The sequence below is a fragment of the Solanum pennellii genome, chromosome 6 (assembly GCF_001406875.1).
Source record: "Solanum pennellii chromosome 6, SPENNV200".
In the NCBI taxonomy this organism is placed as follows: domain Eukaryota; kingdom Viridiplantae; phylum Streptophyta; class Magnoliopsida; order Solanales; family Solanaceae; genus Solanum; species Solanum pennellii.
In genome coordinates, this window is record NC_028642.1 from 58,638,719 (window position 1) to 58,661,243 (window position 22,525).

At 30.3% G+C, this 22,525-nt stretch overlaps 3 protein-coding genes across 5 annotated transcripts; 1 reads left to right on the top strand and 2 right to left on the bottom strand.

Annotated features, from left to right (window-relative positions):
* Positions 1-4,485: 4,485 nt before the first annotated feature.
* On the bottom strand, positions 4,486-5,664 carry LOC107022510 (AT-rich interactive domain-containing protein 1-like). Its single transcript, XM_015223109.2, has one exon. It carries the CDS (start codon positions 5,350-5,352, stop codon positions 4,606-4,608), a length of 747 nt encoding a protein of 248 aa, XP_015078595.1. The 5' UTR covers positions 5,353-5,664; the 3' UTR covers positions 4,486-4,605.
* A 4,716-nt stretch (positions 5,665-10,380) lies between these two features.
* LOC107021037 (protein NRT1/ PTR FAMILY 8.1-like) lies at positions 10,381-14,008 on the bottom strand. Of its 3 annotated transcripts, none has more exons than XM_015221606.2 (5): positions 13,782-14,008; positions 13,519-13,650; positions 13,185-13,402; positions 11,944-12,497; positions 10,381-11,466 (listed from the first exon to the last, which is right to left on the bottom strand). In XM_015221606.2, the coding sequence occupies exons 2-5, from the start codon at positions 13,634-13,636 to the stop codon at positions 10,632-10,634; spliced, it is 1,725 nt and encodes a 574-aa protein (XP_015077092.1). In that variant the 5' UTR covers positions 13,637-13,650; positions 13,782-14,008; the 3' UTR covers positions 10,381-10,631. The 3 variants fall into 3 exon arrangements, with proteins under 3 accessions (XP_015077092.1, XP_027773832.1, XP_015077093.1); XM_027918031.1 differs by having other exon boundaries at positions 10,436-11,466; positions 13,778-13,962; XM_015221607.2 differs by lacking the exon at positions 13,782-14,008 and having other exon boundaries at positions 10,436-11,466; positions 13,519-13,691.
* A 4,884-nt stretch (positions 14,009-18,892) lies between these two features.
* LOC107022612 (laccase-4-like) lies at positions 18,893-22,195 on the top strand. The gene is made up of 6 exons (XM_015223208.2): positions 18,893-19,038; positions 19,189-19,340; positions 19,481-19,725; positions 20,046-20,174; positions 20,697-21,614; positions 21,763-22,195. The coding sequence occupies exons 1-6, from the start codon at positions 18,934-18,936 to the stop codon at positions 21,891-21,893; spliced, it is 1,680 nt and encodes a 559-aa protein (XP_015078694.1). The 5' UTR covers positions 18,893-18,933; the 3' UTR covers positions 21,894-22,195.
* The last annotated feature ends 330 nt before the right edge of the window (positions 22,196-22,525 follow it).

Below are 22,525 nucleotides of genomic sequence, written 5' to 3' on the forward strand. Positions count from 1 at the left end.
ACCAAAAAATAATTTAAATATTCTACTTTTAGGGAAATTTAATTAACATGTAAAGATTCCAATTTTGAGCTATAGTTCAAGTATAAAATATACATGTTTAAAGTTAATGTATAATATCATCAATGTAAGTAAGCATAATTAGTGAAAAGGAATTGAAATTCAAAAGAAGGAAAATTCACTTGCCTTTTGTTTTCTCAACAATTGTCAAAATGGGACCAAGTTGAAGTTGTTTGCCAATTTCCACCTTCTTGAAGGAAAAAAAAAAAGGGATAAAGAGTAAAGTAAATGAAAATGAAAATTTTTGAAAAACATTTTATTTATAGGTGTAAGATAAAAGAAAGAATTATAGAAGAGAAGAATACCTTTGTATTAACTCAAGTATAAAGCTTTTACTTATTCTTAGTAATTTTTGGGTTGTCACAACTCACAATGGAGGATGGGAGGGGTAGGAACACCATTTATAGTAGGGGAAAAGACTATATAAGAAAATACAAAAAAATAATCAGGTAAAAGATACTCTCTTCATTTAAAAAGGAATAACCTCATTTTCTTTTTAGTATGTTTAGAAAGAGTAATTTTCCTAGATAGTCACTCATGTTTGAAAAATTATCTAAGAATATCACTTATGTCTGTTTTAAGACTATAATATCACCTAACTTTATCTATTTTCGTCAAACTATAGTTGACACAAAAAATAATTATCTCTTTCCTATTAGGATGTCATGTCACATTATTTATTTTTTTATTATTAAAAAAAATATGCTTTAAACCTATTTAAACGTTAGGTTGCAATATGTTTTTTTTAAAAAAATATTGTTTTCTATTTATGTTTTTTGAAAATTTCTTGTTTTTTAGATATATAAAGATGAATTTCTAAAATGAATGAAAAAAACAAGTATCCCATTTTTACAATTAACTACTTTAACTATTTTTTAAAAATAAGTTTTTTAATTTTCTTATGATAAGTATTATTTTTTACTATAAGTTTTTTAATTAATTTTTAAAATAATAATTATAGATTTTTTATGGTGCACTTTTTCTTTTCCTATTTAGATAGATATTTACACATTCCATTTTATTGGAGCATTCCCTTAAATCACTGAAAGTGTGTTAAATATAAATAGACATTACAGTTTTTTATAAAATAATTCAATTTTCAGTTTTCGTTTTTTAACCTTTAAAATTGAAATTTGAAGCATGTAAAGATCTTTCATTTTTTTTCTCGTAATAGTCATTATTGTTTTTATAAAAAAAATAGTTCGATTTCATTTTTTTCCTTTAAAATTGTAATTAGAGGCATTTTAAATAATCCAATTTTTTGCCGTTACAGTTTTTTTAAACAAAAGAATTTTTATTTTCTATTTAAAATAGCTATATTAAAATTCATGTTTTTCTTAATTGTATTTTTAGAGCATATTTAAAATGCTTTTTGAAAAATTAAAATTATTGAATATTTGTGGTGTTGACATGTGATACTTTTTACTTCTCCTATTATATATAGATAGATTTTTTTAAAAAAATAGACAAACCCATATATTATACCCAGTAAAAAAAATTACATTAAGAATTGTAAAATGAGTTCCTCCTATTCTACAACAAAATATGTGGGTTCCTCCGGTTCTTTAAAATAATTGGAAAAATATTTAAAATAAATTAAAAAATGTGACATGGCACCCTAGGAGGAGAGAAATAATATATTTTTTTGTGTCAAGTATATTTTGAGGAAAATAGGCAAAGTTGGGTGATATTGTAGTCCTAAAACAAACATAAATGATATTCCTAGGTAATCTCCCAAACATCTAGGGTAATTACTCTGTTTAGAAAAGAATGACCCCTTTCTTTTTTTGATAATACTTTAACTTTAACTTTCCACGTGGCATGTTTAAGATCACAAGATTAAAAGGCATTTTGATACATTTGACATAACTTTAATTTAAATCCACAAAATTAAAAGGTCTTCTTTCTTTTCTTAAACTTCGTGTCAAGTCAAACTAGGTCATCCTTTTTAAACGAAAGAACTATTTATAAATTGAATCATGAGGAATTCGAGGTATAGGAATACTCATTTGGTAAGGAAAAGATATATATGAAAATGCGAAAAAGTTTAAGGCAAAAGAATCACGAAGAATTTGAGGTTTACAAACCCTCATTTATAACGAGGTGGTAGGAAATGTATATGTGAAAATACAAAAATTAAGGTAAAAGATATTTATAAAAATTCACAAAACATTTTCTGATTAAAATATCTTAAAATAGAATCATCAAAATGAATTTAATCCATGAAAATAGTCAAATTCAAGTCATTAGTTTGGTGTGGTTGGACTGACATTTTCCTTGCTCATTAAAAATAGGGGATCTTTGGCCTATATTTAGTCGGTCTGATAGTCTCGTGTAGTGGGGTTGGACTAGTTTATAGTCAACACTTTTAATTTAAATAGAAAAGTGAAGATTCATATATAAATTTTTAGCAATAATATCAATCGATAAAATATATCATCATTTGATTGGTAACAGTTATGCTTCAAGGAGAGAAGTCTAAAGGATATCATTACAAAACTATGAGTAAAAGCACATCCTTACTCTCTAACTTATCAAAATAAAAGAAAGAAAAAGGAGGAGGGTTGCTCCTCATCACATAAGCTTACAAAAACTTCTAGAATTCATAAAACTAGAAACAACCAAACGAAATTTAATCAGGATCGAATATAAAGTTGCCCTTATTCACTCGAATTCTAATGTTGGGCTTGCCAACTACATCATTCTTCAAGGTGGAAGTAATCTTAGAAGGAAGATTTATGGCCTCAATGAAGCAGGTAATTGTTTTGCAATGTTCAGCCATATTTACGAGCAAATTAGTTGTAGTTTCTCTAAAGGTGTGAATGAAAGAGGAATAACCAAGTGAACTCATGGGTTAAATATGTTTAATATCATCTTTGATTTGCCAAGGGGTTGATCTTACCTTTAACCATCTGAATAATCAACCAGGAGTCAGACTCAACAGTAACTCTGTGAAAAGCATGATTTAGACACCATCTTAGGTCAGTCTTTAGAGCTAGAGCCTCAACTAAAATTATTTGAGCAAAAAACAAATTAGGCAGTGAAAGCCATACATATTTATCCAGCATGGTACCTAAGAACTCCTTATGACTAATGGAGTACATACTTAGCAAATTATGATATTATCATACAAGGAGTTTTAATATACGCAGAAACATAGTTAAAAATATAATTGCTCCTGAAAATGTACAAAGCTTCGAGAATATGAAGGGTAATTTTGTAAACAATTTTTAGAATTATGACCAAAACAAACAATTGAGGAGAAATAATCCTAGCATAATTAATCTCCGCATTACTCAAACACCCTAGTTAGCACTATTCTTATACGCACTATCAAATGATACAAAATAAATAATTGAACATATCGAAGAGAGATATAAGACAATGTATGAAGCTGGATGTAAGAAGCCATATTGTTCCTTTATGAAGGAAACAGGGAAGCAATATCCTCTCAAATCTAGAGATCAATGTATCTATGTAAAGTTTTGTTGTGCGATCCTATCAGACCTCAATATATTGCATAATTATCCAAAAAAAAGTGTTCTCTTTTCTTGACTTCAAAACCTATGTATAAAATGTGAACCCCATCCCAAAACTATCCCTGGATTGAGAGATAAAATACAATTCTCTCTGTATATTCCATTTCTATATTGATATCAGGGTAGTCTTAACCCCTAGGCTATTAAAGTCATCGCTTGGAGCCTCATATATTTTGGGGGCCCCATTTTTAAAAAACAATTACTTATGTATGTCATTAAAAAAAATTATATATGTACTATGAGTACTATAAATCTACTAAGGAATTTGCATATGAGATGAATATAAATCCGAATTTCGTAAAAAAATAATTTTATGAAAATATGGATAACGAAATCACAAAGTCCCCGGAAGAATATTTTAAAGTTGATTACTTCATATATGTAGAGAAGATCAAACTATTTTTTATTTCAAAATAGATTTGAACCAATTGAAGCATATGAAAAAAAAGATTTCTTATTTAGTGGTAAAATATTGAGATTTCTAGATGATGAGAATGTTTTAAAATGTTGTGTTTAACTTTATATTTTCTTTATCACGTAATAGTTATTCTGATATTGATGGTTTAGATATATTTTTTGAATTAAAAGTGTTAAGAGAAATAATACTAGTAAAAGATAATGATCTAATGAAAATATTCAATCAAATAAAAAAACTTGATTCTTTTTCAGATACACATATCGCTTATAGAATAATGTTAACGGTTCTTGTAACTGCTGCCTCACCCGGGAGATGTTTTTTAGAAATTAAAATTGATTGAATCTTCTTTAAGATCAAGAATGTCTCAACTCTCGAGAGATATTGAATGAATTAGCTATATCATCATTTGAAAAGGAATCATTAAAACAAATTGATTATAAAAAACAATACTTAATGATTTCGTTCATTGAATCTAAAATAGCTAGAAAGTACATTCAAATAAAAGTATAATAAAAAAAAAATTAAGGTCTCTCTCTTAAATTTCGTTTTAGGCCCCAATATTGTTGAGTCAGCCCTGATTGACTTCTGGTGTCATCGTCGACCACTTAGGAACTTTGTCTTGAGAGATCTAGAACTAGTAGAGACACCTTTGTTTGCTCGATTCCTTTTACGAGAACGTCTGGGATCAGTGACCTCCTCTTCTTCCTCTTCCTCTTCCTCTTCTTCATCTTCATCATCGGTGTTGATTGTTATACCAGATGACCTAATACGCTGAGGAATGTGAACATTGAAGTAATAGTTGACGATGCTTTGCCTATTCTTGGAAGGAAAAGATGCTAATGCTGGTTTCATGAAGCTTTTGCCTTTAGACAGACACGTCTTAACGATGGACCTGAACTTCTTTTGCTCCTTACTGTTCCACAACTGGGAAACTTCTTCTCCCATTTCATCAAACTTCCAGACATTGAACGCGGTCTCCAGTTCAGACTTCAACTTCATGCTTTGTTCACTAATGTGTTTTTTAACACATTCGTAAGATCCAGGGGACCTACAAGAACAATGTTCATTTCTCCCTTTCCCAACCAATGCCTCGTTAATTTCCTTGTTTTCTAGGTTATCCGCTCTTGGCCATACCCGTGTACCAAGCCATTTTGAAGTATCAGATTCCTCCTTTTTATACGATGGAATAGAAGCTCTTAATGCAACATCTGCTGGAGTTCCCTTATTCGGAGAGTTGGCCCAATCTGGAACATCAACCTGAAACCTGGGTCCTACTGGGATAACCAATTTCTTCTTACTGGTCAGGGCTGGATCAGGTAACTCCTTTGCTTTCGTCATACTTCATAAGAACATGGAAGAAGAAGAATGAATTTGTGTCCTAGTGAATATATAAGAGATCACTATTTTATAGGACCTAATGCAGCAGAATCAAGACAAACGGAAAGCAGAGTTGCGTACAAGTATAGATTATTCAACAAAGAGCAATAGTTTTATTAGCACAAGTCTCATGATCAGGCACCAGATCTAAGACCCCTCCTCCTCAAATGTCAAGAATACACAGTAAGCTTAATGCAACTACTTAGAAAATTTTCTGATTTATCTTTTAGCAAAATTCGACAGTCATGACTCATGATTATATGAATGCATATCTCCTGCACATGAAATTATCAAATTTCTAGAGGTAAGTAGGTCGTTGATTCATTAAAATCATTGTTTTTATTTTCTCAAAGGCGCAAAAATGAAGATTAAACCCTAATTCCTTACGGCATTCTTCGAAATCTTGCCCAAATTTAATCTTGTCAAGTTTTCTCTGAAATCTACTCAGTTTTAGACTCTTTACTGTTCTTGAGCTACTGCCTGATTCAATTTTTCAGGCGGAAAAATTGCACCAAAAAAAAAACTGAACTTTTTGTTGATACAGTAGCACATTTTATATTTTTATTTCATGCACCAAAACTTAATGCAAATGCTACTTTTAGGGAAATTTAATGAACATTTAAAGATTCCAAGTTTAAGCTATAGTCCAAGTATAAAATAAACGTGTATAAAGTTAATTAATAATATTATCAATGTAAGTAAGCATAATTAGTGAAAAAGAATTGAAATTCAAATGAAGGAAAGTTCACTTGCCTTTTGTTTTCTCAAACAATTGTTAAAATGGGACCAAGTTGAAGTTGCTGGTCAATCTTCACCTTCTTTTAAAAAAAAAGGGGGAAAAAGAGTAAATAAATGAGAAGAATTAAAATTATGACAAACATTTTATTTTATAGGTATAAGATTAAGTAAGAGAAGAGAAGAAAAGGATACCTTTAATTTGATCAACTCAGAGTGAAGCCTTTGTGGGTTGTCACAATGGGGAATTGGAGGAATAGGAACACCCCTCTTTATAGTAGGAGAAAGGGTATATGTGGAAATATAAAAAATAATCAGGTAAAAGATATTTACAAATAAAGTCACGAAAAATTTGAGGTGTAGAATTGAGATAAAAGATAATTATTGACTGAATCACGAGTAATTTGAGGGGTAGATACAATTATAACAGGGCGGAGAAAGGTGAGGTAAAAGATATTTATGAAAAATTCACGAAATATGGTTTGACTAAATTCTCAAAATAGAGTCGTCAAAATTAGTTTGACTCGCAAAATCAGTCTAAGTCAATTCATTAGTTTGGTATGGTTGGACTGGTATTTTCCTTATCAATTTAAAAATGGGACTCTTTAGTCTATCCCTGGTCAGTTTGACAGCATCGGGCATGGGTCAAAATATTAAATTTAAATAGAAAAGTGAAGATTCATATACAATTTTGTAAGAATAATTTATATCGTTAAAAAAATCATACATCAACATTTGATTAGTAATAAGTAACAACTATGTTATTTGGTAGAGCTATCAAAATGGGTTGACGCAATCCAATCCTAACGGGCTAGAGATTTAAATGGGTTGGAATGGGCTCACCCTTTTAATTAAAGGGCCTGTAGAATAGCAACTCAACCAAGCCTTAAGCGGGCCACGGGTTGGGACGGGTTGGCCTTTCAACCAAAAAACGAACAAAATTTTTCTCTTAAAAAGAATATGAACGTTGATGAATTACAACATATCTCAGTGAATATTTACAAAACAAATACATAATAGCCAAGATACAACATCCATAAGTTTCATCCGAGCAAAAAATATTATATGATCACTATTTCATAAACAAGACAATAAAAGAGAAGTGTATTAGGCATAAAACAAAAGTAAAAGAGGTCAAACATTCATAGTTATAGTTGGTTAATGGACTTGGGCTAATAAGAAAATTTAGTGGGCTAATCACCCTAAAATGTAAAAGATATGTAACAAAATATAGGACAAACTACCTTATTAAACATACATCACTATTACATGTACTAATATTATCTTTACTTTCAAACAATTACATCTATTACCACTTTTAGTATTCTATACCATATATAAATATATTATTTGAAGATACAACTAGATACTCACATTCCTTAAAATTAGGATTGATTGATTATCTGCTTAATTAACTGTTTCACTCCAAATCAATCACTATCTCTTAATTCTCCCCTCTCATATTTATCACTCAACCATATCTCATCCTTTCTGAAACAAAATATTATTCTATATTGTTCATTTATAACGAGATCAAATCAAAGTAAATGCTACAGAAAAAACTTTCAATTTAGAGTAGGTCTTGATTGTTTTTCATTTATAACGAGATCAAATCAAAGTGGGTCTTGATTGATTTGTATCCGCAAAAAATGAATATTAATTTTGATTATGTTATGTCACAACGTAAAATGTTACAAAGGAGTATCGTAGAGAGTCTTTATTTGCTAGTGTTCTTCTAAGGCTTTCTTTGGTTATCGTGACATGGATGTGGTAATACTAATATTACTTTGATATAACCCTTCGAACATGTGTATCAAATAAATAGTAATCTTAATTAAGATATGAGTTGTATTTTTAGTAATGGGGTATCTGAACATGTATATGTATCCACCATTAAATTTCGAATACATGATTTTTAACTACACGGAGATATGTACTAATGATACAACAGATACTCTACCGTCGTGATTTGTTCCCAAATTCATATGTTTCACCTACATTTTATATTTCGATACACATAATTAAATGTATATGTTTATTATATATTCGAGATACATATTTTTGTATATAACGTACGAAATTTAGGTACACATAATTAGATTTAGATGTAGATGCTTACTATGTATTCGAAATACATGTTTTTGAAATATAACATATGTAATTGATACTTGATACATCAAATTAATACTAGATACATACAAAAGATACATGAAATTAATACTAGATAAGTATAACAAATACGTGAAATTAATGCTAGATACTTTGACACATATGAATGTACTTGTATGACACTCGTGTATCTAAGTGTTTAGTTTGTTGGATACATCATATATTTATAATAGATACATCAAATTAATTAAAAAATTTATAGAAATAATTTGAAATTAATCAAATTACATTACCAAGATATACATGTTGTTATCTTATATTAATAATATTAATGAATTTACTATTTCAAAGAATAATAAAATAAAATTAATTATCTATATATTTTAAAAATTCTCAATTACTCCTCTAATCAAGGAAAACAATTACAATCAATTAATTTAAATAAATAAATTTTGTACTTCAATTTTAAAATTTCGTAGATACATGTATCTCAGATTCAGACTCATGTATCCTAAGCATAAAATATGGTAGAGGAAGTAATATTGAAACTATTGAGAATCTTAATAATGAAGACCTAAACTAGTGAATTTATGTGGTTCACCGAGAAATATAGTCTTGATTTTATATTGATATTTTAAAAATATTTATTTACAAAATCTTAGCAGGTAAAACACTATTTAAAATATGCATAAAATTCATAGCCCGTGGGCTGGCCTCTAAAGTTTGTGGGTTGGGCCTACTAGGCCAGCGGGCCAAAGAGGTTGGGCTAAAAAATCTCGTTCCTAAATGAGTTGAAAAAATTAAGCTCAAACCCATTTATTTCAAGGATTTGGTTGGGTCGACCTAGCGAGCCAAGTCCATTTTGACAGCTCTGCTTTTATGAAGGAACTTCAAAGGATATCTAACTAACCTAGGTAGAATTGCAAGAAAAAAAATTCAATAAATATTTTAGGCACTATTGTCATATTATGCAAGCTAGTCGAATGAATTAAATATATACTTTACAAGAAAAAATGATCGATATAGTGTATTTGTATACTCTAATATTTATAATATTTGGTATCAGAGTTAATTACCTTAACTAACTTATGGAGAACTTGAATTCTTAAAATGGAAATAGAAAAATTTTATTTGAAATAAATTTCGGTGAGATTAACTATGAGAATTATGAAAAGATTAGGCTACATAAGCATTAAAAAAAAGATCTCAATGAAAGGATCTATTTAGGATATTCAAAGATAGAAGGGTCCTTGCGAAGCTGCTACCATTCATTTTTAAAGATCTAATTATATAAATATTCTTAGATTATGTGTGAGGATATTAATGTAAGTTTATATATATTCTTGTGTTCATGAACTATGGAATAAGAAATTTACTAGAAATAACTAAAGGCAATTGTAATTTGTATTAGATTAGATACATGCTACAAAAAGTCTTGTATAAATCTAGATACTACTGTTATTTTATGTAAACAAGTTGAGTACAATAACAATAATGAGATATCCAATGAAATTTTATAAATTAGGTCTAGGAAAAATAGAATGTATATAGATCTTGTTTTTATTTTTTAACTAGTAATCTTATTTCTGTGGAATCCTCGACTCGAGTGCTACAGATCAAAATAGGTACGAAAAATAAACCTAGGTTTTTAAACTTTATCATACTTAGCCTATACTGTATTTAACTAATTTGTTTGTTTTAGTTATTTGGAGTGAAATAAATGATCTCATATGTAATTGATAATAACCCCTGTTTTTGGAGAAATTAACATCTTAAGTTATTATTTTATCTCTGTTATTGGAGTTATCATGAAGTACTATTGCATTTCGTTGAAGCCATACCCAGCCATTGTTGAAGCCCAAATCTTCAAAATTTTAAAATTGAATTTTCGTAAATAAGCTTTGTTTCAAGTGAGTATTGTTGCAAAAGATTGATTACGTTTTGAGGAGCACAAATATGAAATTTTAGATGATTTGATGTAGCTTTTGTATGAATCTGTTGCTTGAATTTAAGGAAATTTGCTTTTTTATACGATGATTTATAATATTGTATTTATACTAACATATATGAGCATATAAATATTTCGTATATTATTTCGTATACTGGATGTATAAATTAAAAATATACACTCTTTTGGGATAATAATTTCTGCTTACTTACCAAGCACAAGAATATGATTTATCCACCTTAAAGCGTGAGGTCTTACAAGTTGAACAGATTATATTGACATAGACATTTCTATGTATAATAATGGTGACCAGTTCACATAAAATATGCTTGTGTACAACATGTCATGTTCCATACAAACTATATTTACAAGTTCTGGAATACTCTTTTAAACCAAAAAAAAAGTAAAAAGCTTACATTTTTTGTAATGATGCCACTCACATCAACCTTCAACGCAGAGTGCCCACTGGCCTTTTGTAAGTATACCATTTCGCGATCACGAGATAAACTCCCAAATTCAGTACACTAAGCACAGCCAAAAGATAGTAAAAGTAATCAATGTGACCGTAGTTCAGGTTATCCGGTATCCAGCCAGGTTTCCCATTCTTGGTTGTAATGTTCATGACAATAGTCACAAGCATAGAACTCAAGTAACTCCCAAGAGCAATCGTGGTCAGTGATAAAGCGGAACACAAACTTCTCATGGCATCAGGTGCTTGCTCGTAGAAGAACTCCAACTGACCGATTAATGTGAACACTTCTGCACAACCTATAAGGAAGTATTGTGGAACCTGCCAAAAGATTGTCATGGGTACCTCTTCAAGTTCATAGTAGTTATGCCTTTTCACATATTTTAGCCGATAGAACTCCAGAATCCCGGCAAATAACATGGCAAAGATGGATATGAAGAGGCCTATACCCATTCTTTGTAGTTGTGTTAACCCGTTCTTGTGACCTGTTATCTTCCTAGCAATTGGGACAATGATTTGGTCATAGATGGGAACCCAGAATATGACACTGAGGGTGTCGAAAATGCTAAGTGATGCTGGTGGAATTTTGAAGCTGGAATTTCCCACGCGAGTGTCCATGGCCGCTCCTTGCAACACAAACAAGGTACTCATTTGACCATATACAGTACTAAATATGATACCCGTGGCCCATATAGGTAGCAGCCGTATAATGGATTTGAGCTCCTCAACTTGAGTCACACTGCACAGCCTCCATGAGTCGATATTGCCCTTCACATGGTCAAATTCTGTCTGCACTGCTGCCTTGTCGAAGAAACTGCATCATTTCATCAGTGTGTAAATCATTAGTTTCGTCATTTACCATAAGGAAAATAGAAAAACTATCATAAATGAAAAGAAAGTTGATACAATTTGACAACAGGCAATGTGGACAGCAAAGATAACGGTCCAATAAGTTTACACGGTGTACATGTTTCCAAGTCCAGTAAAGTATCACTAGAGCATTGAATCATTCATTGTAGTAAAGATGATAATGCTAATACGTTTTCTACTAGATAATTGTACATACCCGAGACAGGCAGATTACCCGAGTGGTAAGAGCATATAAACTCTTCTAGGATATTAACAGCAGCTAGTTCTTCAGGAAAATGCATTTTATCACAAAAATATTATAGAAATCATTTGATTTAAATGGATAATTTGTTAGCTATCATTCAAGAATCATTCCATGGAACTTTTGTAAAGCCAACACCCGGAAAAAGAACAAAAGCATAACTAGCTTATAGATGCTCACCTAAGGTCTTTTGTATGATCAAGCTTGCGACTCCCCGTGATTGCAGACTCTGCATCTGTGGTCTCATACAAGAGAGACTTTTCTTCAGGCACATTAACTTTAAATTTTCTAAAGGATGCAACCAGCACTTGACATATGCGCGTCAGAGGGCTTCCTCCAGGTTTCTGGTTACGATACAATCGGGTACCAGAAAAGAAGCTTACTATAGCAATGGCCATGGTCACTGCTGGAATCCCAAAACCCCATCCCCACCCCACATTATCTTGTATCCAAACCAGCACAGAAGAAGCAACCAGAGCACCAATATTAATCGAAAAATAAAACCAGTTAAAGAAAGATGACTTGTGTTTCTTCTCAACCTCATCAGAATCATCAAACTGATCTGCCCCGTAAGATGAAACACACGGCTTGATCCCACCAGTACCCAATGCTATGAGGTAAAGTGCAACAAAGCAAACTGCAGTTTGCACTTCCTTTGGATGACAGACATCTTCCCCAGAACAGCTTGGCTTTAAGCCGGGAACAGAAGCTGACAATGTCAACAGAGTCATCCCCTGCAAGAGACATATATTTATGCTTCTAAGTTTCACAACAACAAGAAAAAATCCAGCGTAATCTCACATGTGAGGTCTAGGGAGGGTAGAGTATATGCTTCTAAGTTTTACATAAAAGGATTTAAGTTGAAACTTTGATTATGTATATATTTATTCTTTCATTTAGACACCTAAACTTAGGATTTTTCCGACACTTCTTGGTTGTATATTTGACACTTTTGAATAGGTTGAATGTTTAATCAGAACAACACTAAGTTTAGGTGTCTAAGTGAAAAGTCTTGCCAATTATACACGAATCATTATAACTCGGAAAGTTAGTCAAGGAACTTTATCATAGGCTCCGAAAATTATTCATTTTCCCCTGATTATTCATCCTATACACGTTCAGCATATCGGTGTCAGCATATGCAGACCCAAAGATTTGAAGTTTATGTGTTCAGATACTGCTGAACTCATTGACCACTTGAGTTACTAGGCTCGAAATTTAATATTTGTACATATTTACTAGATCTTTTAACACATACGTGGAGTCTAAACTAAAAGTACTGAGCTCAGACGAACCTATAGATCATATTGAACATTCGCCCGTGTTTGTACACATAATATGTTTAAGTTAGACCAAGTAAGGCAAGTGACAAAGTTACAGTAAACAGTAAATGTACTTCAACAACAGATGATAAAACTTACAATTACATAGATGATTGAGAAAAGAGCAATTGTCCAGTATCTTCCTAAATAAGCATCTGCTAGAAATGCCCCAATTAGGGGTGTAATATAACAAGTTCCAGACCAATTTGAGACATTCTTGGAAGCTGTAGCACTATGTTGATTGAGTCTTTTCTTGAAATACAACACAAGATTTGTACTCATACCATAATATGCCAATCTTTCACAACACTCATTTCCTGTCAACAAATATTAAGAATCAACACAACCCCACTTCAGAAATTTTTATTTTTTAACCAAAAACACTCAAATAATTTTCTAAAAAAAGGATTTTTTTTTTTTAATTTGAGTGTACCTAAGATAAAAGGGCAAGCTTTCCATGTTCCAGTTTCATTCCTTTTAGCAGGATTATTTCTGAAATCAACTGTACCATCTTTAGTATACAAATCATCTTCTGCAACAACTTCTCCCATAGCCTTTCTATATGCTGCAAATTTGAATTATTTTTTAAAAAAAATTCAAGATATTGGTATTTCACCTAAAAATATGAACTTTAAAATAAACAAGAAATAAAACAAAGAAAACATAACAAAAAAATGGTATAGTAGTAGTACATACTTGAATTTGATATTGTTTGGTTTGGTTTCCAGCAGAGTTGGAAAATCAAGAAAATTGTGTGCTTTAAAAAGATAAGCTCTAAGAGTGAGCTGGATGTAGGAAATGATTTATAATTGAATCAAGGCAGTAAGTAATCCAAAAAGCTTTTTTGAATAAAGTTTTTCTCTTGTCCTAGCACTAGCACTAATGAGTTGACATGCGACTTCTATATTATGTAGATACTTCATGTGCAAACAATATTTTACGAAAGAATAATCTAATTTGATTTAATTTGAAATTTAACGAAATAAAAAAAAGATTTAATCATGTGATTATAAATTAAACTTATATTAAATATATTAAATTGTGCTCTAATCTTATAATCTTAAATATGTCAAGTGAAAAATTATTACAAAAAAAAAATTATTTCTTTTTAAATAAATTAAAAAGGAAAGGATATCATTCTTTTCAAAAGAAAGGGAGTATTATTTAATAAATCATAGGTAGTGGTATACCCCTTAAATCGAGGTTTCAGGTTTAAGTCCTAATATAAAAGGGAGTGTTATCTCCAAACGAGTTTGTGATGCACGATTCAGATTTAATCAAATTTATATATCAGGTGGAAAATCATAATAATATTATTTAATAAATATATTGCTCTCTCCATATTAATTTGTTTGATAGATTTTCTTTAAAAAAAAACTCTTAGACTAAATATCTTAATTCAAAAAATTATTTATTTTCAAAATTTCAAATTAAATTAACATAAAAAAACAAATTAGAACGGCAAACGCAATTTCGACTTAATAGTTATAGAGTATATACTAATGTTGAAAGTTGGCAAAACTGCCAGCTCACTGATTCGGCGCATGTGATTTAACCCTCCCAATATGAATTTCAACTAAATAAGTTGGTATTCAACACTAAGGTTTGCGACTATATAATAATAGTAATAATTAATAATAATGTGTTATATCTACGTTAGTAGTAAGATTATATTAAAATTGTATTTTATAATATGACATTATCGTGATGATCTATTCATTTGTTTGCTTGTTTAATCATTCACACTTAAAAAAATCTGCATACGTAATAGACTTTCAACAGTGAAGTTGAGAAATGTCAAGTTGTGCGGCACTCAAAGACAAGCTCGATATGCCGTTTTGACTTGAGGTCAACAAAGCTGTGGTATAGATTTAGGTGGTCGATCGAGCATTATTCGTCGAAAAGTTATATTATATATATAAAAATTTTACGAATTATATTAATTTAGTAGAATGTATTTAGAAAAATAATGCATGCACTAGCCTTGTATATTATTAATTTTTTTATACTCGTTTTCAACCTAAGTTTAACTAATGTTTGCGTTAGTTATACGCTCTAATATGTACCAAGTGATTTCTAGTTATTAGTAATGTAATGATTTTAATGCATGCATAAAGATTCAAGTGCCTCTCAAAACTTTTTTTACATTTTTTTCCATAATAATAGTGGAAGGCATCTTTGTAAATTAAATTTTTTATGCAATGTATACTATTCTTTTATGCTTCAAACGAAACGAACATAAAAATAATCTATGTATAATTTAATGGAAGCATCACTAATACATGCATTATTGATGCAAACACAGTATATTTAGCATTATTTTTATACTCTACTGAAGAATAACTTATAAATTTCTGTCACTACAGCCAAAGTCATAGTAATTCAGTTATTTTACATGAACTTATAAAAGATATACAATTTAAAAAATATAACAGTTCAGAAAAGGTGGACTTCATTAAATTGAAATTCTAAATTCTAAACATTGATCTAAGGGTGTGTGAGAAAGTTGGATTTTAGTTTAGTGGAATGGTGTAGGTGTGAAAAGGAAAACATAAAAGAAGAAAAAGAAGTGCACTAGAAAGTGAAAGTTGGTAAGTGGGGCAAAAACCACTAATAAATATGAAAATTCCAATTAATTAGTAGCTAAAAACTTTGACAAGCGCGCATGGGAAAGAGAAGAATGATCAAAGTTGTATTTGATTACCACCTTTGTTTTTATTACTCTCTCCGTTCAGAATTATTTGTAATATTACGCTTATTAAAAATCAATTTAACTAATTTTCAAAAGTAAATTAGATTAAATTAATTCGATATTTTAAACAAAAAAAATAGATATTGTAAAACTATATAAAAAGTACTATACATTGTAATTTTTTTGCATATTAATATGATGAAAAAATACATCTTAAAATATTAGTTAAAATTTTTATAGTTCGACTTTAAAAATAGAAATTATGACAAACAATACCGGACGGAGAGAGTATTATTTTCACTCTAATTTATTACGTTCGGGCCGCCCTAACACTATATTTAACCAAAACTATACTAGTATATCATCTCTTAGAGTCCAAAATTGATTATTTTTGGATAAAATGTATATAAATTTGTAATGACGTTTAAATTATTAACTTACGAATATTTAAAGAATTAAATAGAAAATTTAAGAATTATAAATTTAAAGTAATAAGAGTATGTATACTATCAAAATCTTTTGGTGTTTATTGCAATTAACTTAAATTTTCAGATGTTTGTTGTTATAAATTTAAATACACACGTTACTAAACTTCCCAAATATGCCATCTTCATAAATAAATTATTTTCATCCACAACAGCAAGTAAGTTTTTCTCCTTCATAAATAATTATTTTCTTCTAATTTAATTTTAAAGCATATAAAAAAAATTATGTGTTCCATTATTGTAGATGTGACGTTGGACATGTGCTTATTTGAGTCAATGGGGTAGAAAATGGAACACTTGAGTATTATTATTAAGAGAAGCAGCTAAAGCCGGCGACATCTTCGCTTAAATTCTTATGCGTAAATTTATTTTTTTGTGATTTTTCTGTTACAGAATATGGTTATATTATTTAAATAAAAAAGATTATAACTATATGATCAATATTTCTGAAATTTGCTATTATTTTATTTGATGATGGGTCAACGTAGCACCTAGATCAATCAATCAATGATCATGTCCCATTGTTTTCGTTTTTCATTATTAATTCCACATAGAAGCGTTTGGTTGAAAACAAACTATTTTGAGATTAATTATTTTGATTCAAGTTATTCCATTATGGATATGGGATAACTTATTCTATTACTGGGTATAAATGATGGGATACATAATTTCAAAACTATCTAACAACTCCAACCAAACGCAAGATAAAATAACCTATATTTTATCTTTATTATTATATATTTTATCTCACACCAACAATATAAACAAATTTAGTCATAGATTCCTTGTTCACACTGAAGGGGAAAAAAACGATAAATAAATTGTTATATAGTTTGGATTCTAATTAACTTTGTATCATACTTAAAATCAAAATGGACTGTAAAATTCATGAAGTAAACGAATGTCCAGGCCCAACATTTTATTTGCTTAGCAGATGAAAGCCCATCGAAGGAAAGCAAAGAGCAAACAAAATGTTCAGGCCCAACACTGACAGATACATACTCATATCTCATATATACACACGAATTAAATTAAGGGAAACTTACATAAATATACTATAATAAAAAAATATATACCATTTATAGCAATAATATTTTTTTTTCACTCGATCACTTTTAATTCATTTATAATACAAGTTTAATACATATTACAAAGAACAATTTATTATTCACATATAATACAAATTTTAATGATGAATAATACATTTATCACACATTTTAATACACTTGTAATACAATGTGACAATTTTTTACCAAACAAACATGATATATTTCAAAAAACAATTATAATTCATATATATTGCATACATAATTCACTTTTAATACATATTACAGATTTAACAAAGCATTGCTATAAATGGTAATAAGCAAAAAGTATCGCTAAAATCAGTAATTATTTTTTAAAATGTATTAATTTATGTAATTTTTCCTTAAATTAAGTGTAATTGATTACAGATACATTATATTCAAATGTGATTTGCATGTATCTGAGATATTCTGTCTCTGCCTTTTACACTATCTATCATATTTTTCAGAATGTATCTGAGTTTTACAAATTATATCAATTGCATCGAGCTCAATTATTTACGACTTGTGCTATGTAAGATAGACTTCAAGGACGTACCAGAGAATCGGAGCCTTACCAATAACGTCAAAATTTAGATAACCAGTCAACTAAGCTACTGAAACTTCTAGTATCAATGATAGTCACTCTCTAACTACAAGCTTGTTTTATTTCACTTCTTTCTTCCACAAAAAAATAATTTTTCAAACTCTTCTGGAAGAATTAACGCAGCTTACCTACAACTGTTTCTTTAGTGAAACAATACAACCAACATACAGCTCATTTTTTTCAATAATACTTACTTTGAGAAAATGTATAATTATGATCTTACTAATTAGAAAAGCTTTTAACTAATACTCAACATCTCTGACTTCAATTCTAGGTTTAATCTGCTTTGAACCATGTGAAAATCTATCTTAATATAACCTACTGCTGAGTTTTATTAATAGTTATTTCACTATAAGTAATACATAAGCTTTAGTTGGTACTGATTCAATTCTTGCAAATATCATCTTTTTGACTCCAAGTTTTTTTTTGCATCCCTTTTTGGTCATATTTGCTAAGTTTGATTTAATTTGTTGTACCAAATTAAAGACACAGTTGGACCAACCCAAGGTCAAAATTGGGATATTAAATTTGGAGTTTAACTTCGATTCACCGGAGGTTTGATGTAAAGGAATTATCGCACTATCAGGTCTATCAAAAAGATAACCTGGAAAATAAAGTAAACGACTCACTGCAATTAATTAAATTATTATTTATTAAAAAGAGTTACGATATTGTCAGTGATTATAAGTTGAATCGTGAAACTTTTTAAGGTTTAAGATGAATTAATTTTGGATGCATGTACGTATAGCCATGTAAACTTTCTTGAAAAAGGAGTTTACCATTTCAATTATATATGCAACAACTTTGTGTAAATTATAAAGGGATCGGAGAAAAAATAAGAATATCAAAATATGAGCTTGCTCTTCACATTGAAGCATCTATAGTTTATCCACCAAACTAATTAATTAAAATGAAGTTCATATAGAGACTATTTATATATAAGGTTACTTATTACACTAAAGTACATAGAAAAAAATTATAAGATAAATAGATCAATAATATGTTGGGCAAAATAGCAGAATGGCTGAAAATTTTGGTGGTGTTGGCTTTCTTGTGGCCAGTGTTGGTACTATCCAGAGGCAATATTCGTCATTACAAATTCAATGTAAGTTGATATCCTACATTTAACTAATTATTATTCGGTGTCGGTGTATAAAATTTGACACATAAATTTATTAACTCAGTCAGTTTTAATCCGCTCAAATTCAATTCAACTTGCTCATTTGACATCCGCGATGAGATTTGGTACATGCAGGTGATGATGACAAATGTTACAAGATTATGCTCAACTAAGCCTACTGTAACAGTAAATGGCAAATTTCCTGGTCCAAGTATTTATGCTAGGGAAGATGATACACTACTTATAAAAGTTGTTAACCAAGTTCACTATAATCTTTCCATCCACTGGTTAGTTTTCTATCACAAACATATATTTTGCACAAAAAATACATGAAAAATAACTGAGCAATTTTTTTTTTTTAATTTAGCGATTGGATAAACGACTCTTTAGGTTAATTCTTCGATTAACGTTACTTAGTATTAAACAGGCATGGTGTGAAACAACTTCGAACGTGTTGGGCCGATGGACCGGCTTATATAGCCCAATGTCCAATACAGCCAGGAAAAAGCTATGTATACAATTTTACAGTAACAGAACAAAGAGGAACATTATTTTGGCATGCACATATACTTTGGCTTAGGGCTACTGTCCATGGTGCTATTGTTATCCTCCCTAAGCTTGCTTTGCCCTACCCTTTCTCAAAGCCCAAAAAGGAAGTTGTCATCATTTTAGGTAACATATCATATTACTATACTGATAGTGTAAAGAATTTCGCGATATAAGTGAACCAATTATAATCAGATGTAGGTTCAGAATTTTGAATTTATATGAGTTTTGGGTTAAAAAAAAAAGACAACTTACTAGATTCTGAATAAATTATTTACTAAGATTATGTGAACCTGTAACTTGAATTCTAGCTCTGCTCCTGATTATAACAACATTTTAATGTTGTCAAATCAAGATGACTCACCCAATGACTATCTTTTACAAATTTGATTTCTCTTTATTTTGTTTTACTTATCTATCCATAAATTTGGTGGCTCAATTGACAGGTGAATGGTGGAAGTCAGATGTTGAAGCTGTTCTTGATGAAGCAACACAATCAGGTTTGCCACCTAATATATCTGATGCTCACACCATCAATGGCCTTACTGGTCCTGTCTCTACTTGTTTATCACAAGGTAAAATCTATACTTTTTTTTCCTTCCGCTCAGAGACAAATTCAAAATTTAAACTTTATGAGTCAGGACTTGAAATTCTACCATACCGCATCTAATTTACCGATTTCCAAACTTATATAGTAATTTTAAAAATATATAGAGGGTCTAAGTCAAAGTCACCCTTGCTTCCACTAGGGGCGGAGGTAGTATATTCAAAAAAAATTGAACTTTATGAGTCAGGACGTGGAATTCTAACATGTCACATCGAATTTACCGAGTCCCAAATCTACTATATATAGTGATTTTTAACATACATACAAGGTCTAAGTCAAAGTTGCCCTTCCTTCCACTCAGGGGCAAAGGTGGTATACAACATATGTGTTCGACATAACACAATAGTTTTGATCTAAATCTTCTATTTATGTGACAAGATCATTAAACCTGACTCATAAGGTTCAAATCCTGGCTCCATCTCCGCTATATATAATTTTGTAATTTCCCAAATGCTTACTCTATTATTTTTTTGCTTCTAATGATCCACAGAAGGGTTCAATTTCCAAGTGGAACCAGGCAAGAAATACCTATTGAGAATCATCAATGCTGCATTAAATGAAGAACTTTTCTTCAAAATTGCTGGGCATAACCTCACTGTGGTAGAAGTAGATGCTGCCTATGTTAAACCCTTTGAAACAGAGACAATTTTAACAGCTCCAGGCCAAACAACAAATGCCATTTTATCAACAAATCATAAAAATGGAAAATACTTAATGGTAACATCACCTTACATGGATTCACCAATCTTAGTAAACAACAAGGCAGCTACTGCAACATTACAATACATAGGCACAAACAATTCTTCCACAACATTCACCGTGCCACCTCCTAGAAACGCCACCTCTATCGCGTTTAACTTCATGGATTCACTCCAAAGCTTGAATTCGAAAAGATATCCAGCAAAAGTCCCAATCAAAATTAATCACTCTCTGTTTTTCATCATTAGTCTTGGACTCAACCCTTGTGCAACATGTTACAGGGGATTTCGAATCGTTGCAGCTATTAATAATGTTACATTTGTTATGCCTAGTGTGTCACTACTTAGTACACATTTTTTAAACAGAAGTGGAGTGTTTACTGATGATTTCCCTGGAAATCCACAAAATGTATTTGATTATACTGGGGTTCCACCAGAAAATTTGAGGACTATTGAAGGGACTAAGCTTTATAGACTTGAATATGATTCTAATGTCCAAATAATATTGCAAGATACAGGATTATTGAGCCCTGAAAATCATCCAATGCATTTACATGGATTCAATTTTTTTGTTGTTGGAAGAGGCAAAGGAAATTTTAATCCAAAAGAAGATTTTAAAAAGTTCAATCTTGTTGATCCCGTTGAGAGGAATACTATTAATGCACCTTCTGGTGGTTGGGTTGCTATTAGGTTCCGAGCGAATAATCCAGGTAAAAGTTTATATACACTGACAATATCAATATGTTACTAGAATTATTTATTATGACAAGTTATGTGTTTGTTATATTTTAGCTCACTTGATAGTGTGAAAATTCTTTTTTATTGTATAGATTTATAATATTCTTGTTAATTTTGTAGGTGTTTGGTTTTTTCATTGTCATTTGGAGGTGCATACAACATGGGGACTTAAGATGGCTTTTGTGGTAAATAATGGAAATGGACCTAATGAGTCTCTTTTACCTCCTCCAGAAGATATACCAAAATGTTAAAAGATTTTCTATATTTTATGTGTGTATATTTTCAGATTTGATTCTCTTGTTTAAGCAAGCAAAAAAAAAAAAAAAAGAGCTGCTATGAGTAAACAATTTGCTTCTTTTAAAAAAAAGGGTTTGAATATCATAGGGTAAAGTTTGTATTATGTGAATTTATTTTCTGCTAATGTTTTGTGAGTTGTTGTAAATAATATTTGAGGTACTTGGCTATTTTTCTAGTACAAAGCAGAAAAGTGGTTATTTGTGTATTTCACACATAATGTATATCAACGAAGAAATTGCATGGTTTACCCATAAAATAGGTAATTTTTAATTTTTTTCTCTTCAAAATCGAACTTATACCTGTTGGGGCTTAAGTCTTTTAAGGATACGAGGTATAACTAGTATGATATAATGATGCTAAAATATGAATGTATGGCCTGCAAAAAGGTTATTTGCTTTGATGAACAAAAATGAATGACCAGCACAATTATGGGCCAAAAGTGTAAATGGCCCTATATCATATATCTTACTGGGCCCAAATGGACGTCATGAACAAAAGCATTTTGGTCAATGTTCAGATTCACGCTAATTGCTTAGATACACTATATTTTGCAATATCACATAATTTTGTGTGTTTAGGTACGTTC